Below are 7,273 nucleotides of genomic sequence, written 5' to 3' on the forward strand. Positions count from 1 at the left end.
ACCCAATCTGTGGAGAATCCGTTGAACAGATTTCGGGCTCATCACACCAAGTTTGGCCACTTCTGCAGTCATTAATTTGGGATCCATTTCGATGATCCTCTTGACAGTCCTTTTTGTCCTCTCCGATGGACCAGGACGCTGCTCAGTTGATTCCTGAACTGCACAATGATTCTGTTGACTGTCGAAACAGTACAAGGACTATAGTAATAACACTACCTATTGGTCAACACCAAGGGTTAGACATCAACATGTGGCCAAGTAAACATTAGAATATTTTATTTCGTGACCAACAGAGAAACAATAACTGATGATTAATGAATTATAGCAAGCAATTTTGCTTTAAATAATCGTCAGATTATAAGAATCTATCAAACCTGACTTATTAACGTAACTGTAACTCCTGTGTAATTCGAATTACTGAACTCCACTAGAATTTGAGAATGTAAATTTGACAAGTTTATTTAATCCTCACTGACTTTCGTCGATAAAAGCAGTAAATGAAAAATAACTATTGTTATGGCGTCATCAGACATTAATATCAGGCCTGTTATGTTTTCTAAATTCTTATCATTAGGCATTAGTGTTAGACGTATTATATTTCCTAACACTGAAGTCATTTAATGGACATGGCAATAAAGTGTGGTTGGAATTATATTATACACTCTTCTAATTCTTTAAAATCTCTAAGGGACTAGATAATGAATGTAGTGTTAAAAATAAAAATAGGCCTAATATTAATGTCAGATGATAAGAATTTAGAAAATAAAATAGGCCTAATATTAAAGTCTGATGATAAGAATTTATAAAATAAAATAGGCCTAATATTAAAGTCTGATGATAAGAATTTATAAAATAAAATAGGCCTAATATTAATGTCTGATGATAAGAATTTAGAAAATAAAATAGGCCTAATATTAATGTCTGATGATAAGAATTTAGAAAATAAAATAGGCCTAATCTTAATGTCTGATGATAAGAATTTAGAAAATAAAATAGGCCTAATATTAATGTCTGGTGATAAGAATTTACAAAATAAAATAGGCCTAATATCTGATGACAAATGTAATTGAAGAAAAGAGCTGTTATTGTTTTGTTTTTTTAAGCCTAATCTATCAGTCTGTTTTTGCAGCCTGAAATTTTTTGTGTACACTTAGAACTGCTGGGTAGTTTTAGGAAGCTATATGCTCAGTTAACAATCTTTTGTTTGTTTTTTGCGCCAAGCTATACAATCGGCTATCTGCACTGTGTCCACTAAGGGTGATCCAAACTTAGGTTTTAGTGTCGCAAGTTCTTGTTCAGTATTAACACTTGTTTTTGTGTTCACATGTAACAAGGTGTACTTACATATTTCATTTTTCCAATACATTGGTTTAGAAGATACGTCATTAACTAACTAAAATGTTCAACTTAGCAATCCACAGTTCCGTGTTTTCATATCCAACCTGACGCATTACAAATATTCTGATGTTGTTGTTTTTCTTAGACGGAGAAAAAAATCGCTTAGTTCGAATCCTCCAGCAGATCTTTACTCGTTATACGATCCTCCGAAGACCACCTTGGGGGCACGAGGCGTTTGTGTCCAGTGAAAATGTGACCAACATTGTTCCCGTTCCTTCAACAATGGCCACGTGGAATGATTATTTAGGTAAGTATTAGTTTGTTTGTTTGTTTTTTCGACCAGTCGTGACTTAGTGCTGAGCTTGTTGGGCTGCGGATAGCCAAGTCAAAGGCTCGAACCGCGATATGTCAGTGAACACGCTATATATATATATATACGCACTTTCAGCTGTGGGTGCATTATAAAAGTGACAGTCAGTTCTGCTATTCAGTTAAGAATAGTCTTGTAGGTTGGAGTTGTCCTTCATATGTTCAGCAATAGAAAACTAGGGATAGCTATGCCTGAACCCTGACCTAAACATTTAACCAATGTGTTACATAAGGTGCCACTCTGGAATGAAAGTTTCAAAATATCAAATTTTGTGTTATTTTAACTAATTTTTTTCTCTCTGCACCGCCATCTGCAGAACACAAGGAAAGTTTACTTTTATTACAAAAACGACCAGTAAATGATATACGTAACATTTATTTAATTCAATTTCATATCCTTCCATTAAAACAACAACAACAAAGAAACGTTATACTTATATAAGTTGGAAGTTTCTGGAAAGTACTAAACAAGTAATCTATCACATTAAGAAGAATCGAAACTAATAACCCGCAAGAATTCCGTTTCGCTTTCTACAACGGTTCTGTTTAGGCTGTAGTAACATGAATCACACAGGGTTCCGTGTTCATTGGTTGATCTTATACGTTTCGCTTCTTACAACAGTTGTGTTCAAGCTATAATAACATGAGTCACACAGGGTTCCGTGTTCATTGGTTGATCTTATACGTTTCGCTTCTTACAACAGTTGTGTTCAAGCTATAATAACATGAGTCACACAGGGTTCCGTGTTCATTGGTTGATCTTATACGTTTCGCTTCTTACAACAGTTGTGTTCAAGCTGTAATAACCCGAGTCACACAGAGTTCCGTGTTCATTGGTTAATCTAATACGTTTCGTTTCCTACAACGGTTGTATTCAGGCTGTAATAACATGAGTCACACAGAGTTCCACGAATTATACTTGGGTTAGAAACGTACCTACCAAATCCATCAGAACAATTACATTGTGACCTTCAGTCAGATGTAGAATATCAAGGTTATCCGATGACACAAATCCTCTGGAAAAGTAACCGACAAATTTGTTATTTGTTTCGTGATTTTTGAGCGAAGCTATATAAAGGGCTATCTTCGCGTCGCCGTTCCTAATTTGAACTAGAAGGAAGACGACTAATTAAAGAATAGCACCCACCGCCAACCCTTATGTTCTCTGATCGAATAGTAGAATTTAATCGCCACTCTTATAGCACACCCATGTCTCCAAAGTGCGGAACGTGTTTTGTGGGCAAGAGGACGCGAACCATAAATCCGGATTCAGTGTTTATAACTCGATTATAAGCTCCGAATTTAATTTTAAGTATAACATAATTTTACTAAGTTGTTACGTTAGGGTTTTCTTATTGCGTAAAGTGAAATTCTTTCCAACAGGTTCAAATTTTCTAAATACCATTGAAAAAGAAAATCGTGGGTGCGAAGAAAATGCGGTAAGGATCTGTGTCACTTCCTCGGTTGCCTACAAGAAATGTAAGGATTTTGGAAAAGCAGCTCTCGCCTGGAGACTGAAACCTGAAATACGATGCATCAATCAGGTTTCTGAAGCTGATTGTATGGAAGCAGTAAAGTCACGTGACGCTGATGTAATAATTTTGGATAGTGGCGACATCTACCGTGCAGGCAGGTAAATTTATAGATAGTATAATATTTATAGGTAGCTTCCTCAAACCTGTTGAATGATATTTAACTATACCAAAAGTGGTGTTTTCATCAATTTTCCTTGTTCAAACAAAATATTGCAATTCAGTTTTAATGGCCCTAACGTAAAAGTGTCACCAACCACGTCATATTCTATAACATAAGATTAAGAAAATATTGTTTGTTGTCTAGGTGATTTAGTGAACTAACCCTAATGTTTTAGTCCTTTGTGTATTTGTTTTATAACATTGAAATTAAAAAAAATATTTGTTGTATAGTCGATTTAGTAAGTTAACCCTAATGTTTTAGTTCCTTGTGTATTTGTTTTATAACATTGCAATTAAAAAAAATATTTGTTGTATATTCGATTTAGTAAGTTAACCCTAATGTTTTAGTTCCTTGTGTATTTGTTCTACAACATAAAATTTAAAATATTTGTTGTATAGATGATTTAGTACGTTAACCCTAATGTTTCAGTTCCTTGTGTATTTGTTCTACAACATAAAATTTAAAATATTTGTTGTATAGATGATTTAGAGAGCTAACCCTTTTTTTTTTAGATCCTTGGGTATTTGTTCGATAACATAAGGTTAAAAATATTGTTTGTTGTATGGGTGACTTTTCTCGATTCCTTGTGTATTTATGTTAATAAAAACCTTGTCATATCTACACTATGTGATGACGAGAGACTATTCTTTTACCAGGTTTTTTAATTAGAAAAAAAATCAACGTGTAAATTCGTATCTGACAAGTCCTGTTTTCCTGTTGATACTTTAGGTACTACGGACTCAAGCCCGTCGTGGGCGAAAGGTACAACGATAGTGATATTTCTTCATGGGCTGTGGCGGTCGTTCGAAGAGGATCAAACATTAAAAGACTCAGTGAATTAAAAGGTAATGTATGGATATTCTATTAAAAGTTGATAACGACGATTCCACTTTTATTATAAATAAATGTACGACGTTTTGACGAGATTTTACCACCGTTGTATCTCAGAAAAACCAGAGTACAAAACACTGTCATTTTAAACAAAGAACCTAGCATCAATAAACGCAAAATAAAAGAATGGAAAACAGCCCCCCCCCCTTCCCCAGGGCACAAAGATATATATATATATTAGACTGTGAAGCAATATCCGGTCATGTGACCTCTTTGTTCTCTGTAAACTACTTGTACCTGAGGATGACAGAAACTTCTGGAATAATAAAGTTGTTTTTTTTCTTTACCCAGTCAAGCCGTCTCAAAACGTGTATTCTACTCATTAGAGCAGTTACAACGATGAACTCTTTTAAAACACGTATTTTTAATTTGGATGTTTTAGGTTTTACTTAATAACTATAACTTTTGATAGCCCCCCAGTGACTCAGCGGTAAGTCTGAAGGCTTATAACACCAAAATTCGGGTTTCGATACCCGTGGTAAGCACAGCACAGACAGTCCATTGTTTAGCTTTGTACTTAATAACAGGACAAAAGCAGACTTTTGACACGCCCCACGTATCATGTTAACCCTTAAGTTACAGACGAGGTCCACGTGTTCCACTGTGTTGATTAAATTTATGTTCCTGTCTGTTACAGTACACACAATGTAAGAAATCCCCCCCCCCCCAAAAGGAGTAAAATCACTCATTTTCTATGTGAAATACATAGGGAGGTTGGAGGAGGGGGGGGTCCTAGCAGTAGCTAGTGGAATTAAGTGATGACGGTGTTTCTGTTGTCATTTCTTTGTTTCGATCACGTGTTATTAGGAACTCTTGTAACTGACTCTGGTTCATAGTTTAGAATATTGTCTGTAATTCCCTTGGTGAGTAATGGTAATCCAGTGTGCTTGAAGAGAAACCTTACCGTGCAAAAGTTGGTTCATCGTGGGTAGTATTACACCTGCGTTTGTTGTTGTTGTTGTGATGCACGAAGTTACCCAATGGGCTATCTGTGTTCTGCCCACCACGGGTATCAAACCACGATTTTTAGCACTATAAACTCCCAGACTTACCACAGAGTCACGGGGGGAAGGGGCACAGTTGTTAAGATTGAAAAAAAATCGTTTTTTTTTAAAGAACTTAATAAGGTTCAGCCAGACTATCTATCTGGTAATTTTTGTCATTATACGAGATACAGATACAGTCATTTGTCGTATATGTAACATAAATTAACTTCAATAACGAGATTATATGATTGAACGTTTTAAAGTATGACGTCACAAAAGGATTAAACGTTTTAAAGTATGACGTCACAAAAGGTTTATCCATTCAAACGAGCGATAAGAATTATTGTGTGTTGTTTTTTTTTTTCTTCTCCTAACAGGAAGACAGTCGTGCCATAAAGAAATGATGGACACATCTGGTTGGGCTGCTCCAGTATCCCGGCTGATGGACGCCAGGCTTGTGACGTCACACATTTGCGACGCGACGTCCTCTATAGCCGAGTTTTTCTCGGCAAGTTGCGTTCCCGGTGCAGCAGATCGTAAGTTAAACGCTAACGCTACTGGCGCTGATGTACTGTGTCGTCTATGTAAGGGAAACCAAGATGGCCAGCATGTCTGCGCACCAAACGAAGAAGAACGTTACTATGGCAACGATGGTGCTTTTCGATGTTTAGTCGAAGGAAGGGGAGACGTAGCATTTTTAAATCACGAAATGCTAGAAAAGTTTTATAATAATGAAGTCAGGGGTGAAAAGGTCAGTCAGCTGCGGACAGAGGATTTACAACTCCTCTGTCCCAATGGTGGTCAAGCCCGAATTGAAGATTACAAATTTTGTCACTTGGTGGCTATTCCTGCAAAGCACGTAAGTTTCACCCAGGGTATCGAATAACAGATTTGTTAAATTTAGTGACTGGTACAGTATATAAGTACTTATATTAGAGTCTAATCAACTGTGTATTAATTAGTTTATAGATTAATTATAGTAAAGCTTCGCCATATTCTTCTTGTCATTAGGTTATGATGTCAAACGCCGTGTCCGAGAAGGAGAGAGCGAATGCTGTCGAGCTATTGGTGAATGCTGGTCACGTGTTTGGACCCGAGGCGTCCACGTTTCGAATGTTTGGAAGCTACCAGAACACCTCAGACTTGCTGTTTTCAGACTCTGCGACGAGGCTGGAGCCATTGCCTGATTATGTACGTTATCGAGACGTTTTGGGAGAAGAGTTTCTGCACGTGATGGAAACTGTTGACATGACAACCTGCGAAACTTCCGCCGCGAGAGTCATCACTAAAAGTGCCCCGAGCCTCCTGCTGGCGTTGCTGTGTGTGACCTTCTGCTGAAGTTGGGTTTTTAAAAACAGGCATCATTATTCTGTGTTAACCTAAATGTTACCTGGGGGCTGGATATCATAAATAGTAAGCAAAGTGCCAAGAAAAGGAAATATTTGAAACAAAAAAGTTTGAATTATGTGAAACAATATTGACGATTTTTTTTTTAACTTTTTATTTCAAAAATTGGATTATCCAGCTTCCCATTAACCAACATTACTGTCAGCACGCAGTAAGTAAAGCTCTAAAACTTCACTTTTTTTTTTTACAACAGGTTACATCACTACTGTTCGAAACAACCAATCGTATTACAATGACAACTTGTGACAACCAATCATATTTCAGTATGACTGTATTGAAAACCAATCATATTACGTCTTGGGTAATTTGGCACAACCAATCATATTCCGTTATGACTTTGCTACAACTAATTATATCACATCGTATTAATGACGACTGTTTGACAACTATTCATATTACTTACATAAATACGCAAAACTGGATCTTATCTTAAGCCTAAGGTGTTTTCGTGTACAATACTCGTTAGGGCCTTCAGCAAGACTTTAGAACTGACCAAGGAACAAAACAAAACATGCATGATGACAAGTTAAGCGGATGCATCAAAAAAATATTTTTTTTACTTAAAGAAAAAAAAAATATATATATAT

At 36.3% G+C, this 7,273-nt stretch overlaps 1 protein-coding gene across 2 annotated transcripts in view; it reads left to right on the forward strand.

Annotated features, from left to right (window-relative positions):
* Nucleotides 1-7,262, forward strand: part of LOC106471985 (melanotransferrin-like) — a 45,569-nt gene extending 38,307 nt beyond the window's left edge. For both annotated transcript variants that reach the window (XM_022400599.1, XM_013932614.2), the window contains exons 6-10: nucleotides 1,484-1,645; nucleotides 3,091-3,340; nucleotides 4,132-4,247; nucleotides 5,657-6,138; nucleotides 6,291-7,262. In XM_022400599.1, the coding sequence (XP_022256307.1) occupies nucleotides 1,484-1,645; nucleotides 3,091-3,340; nucleotides 4,132-4,247; nucleotides 5,657-6,138; nucleotides 6,291-6,617 (1,337 nt within the window). In that variant the 3' untranslated portion in view covers nucleotides 6,618-7,262. The remainder of the gene's footprint in view (nucleotides 1-1,483; nucleotides 1,646-3,090; nucleotides 3,341-4,131; nucleotides 4,248-5,656; nucleotides 6,139-6,290) is intronic.
* Nucleotides 7,263-7,273: the final 11 nt, after the last annotated feature.

The sequence above is a fragment of the Limulus polyphemus genome, unplaced genomic scaffold, assembly GCF_000517525.1.
Source record: "Limulus polyphemus unplaced genomic scaffold, Limulus_polyphemus-2.1.2 Scaffold5006, whole genome shotgun sequence".
NCBI classification, from domain to species: domain Eukaryota; kingdom Metazoa; phylum Arthropoda; class Merostomata; order Xiphosura; family Limulidae; genus Limulus; species Limulus polyphemus.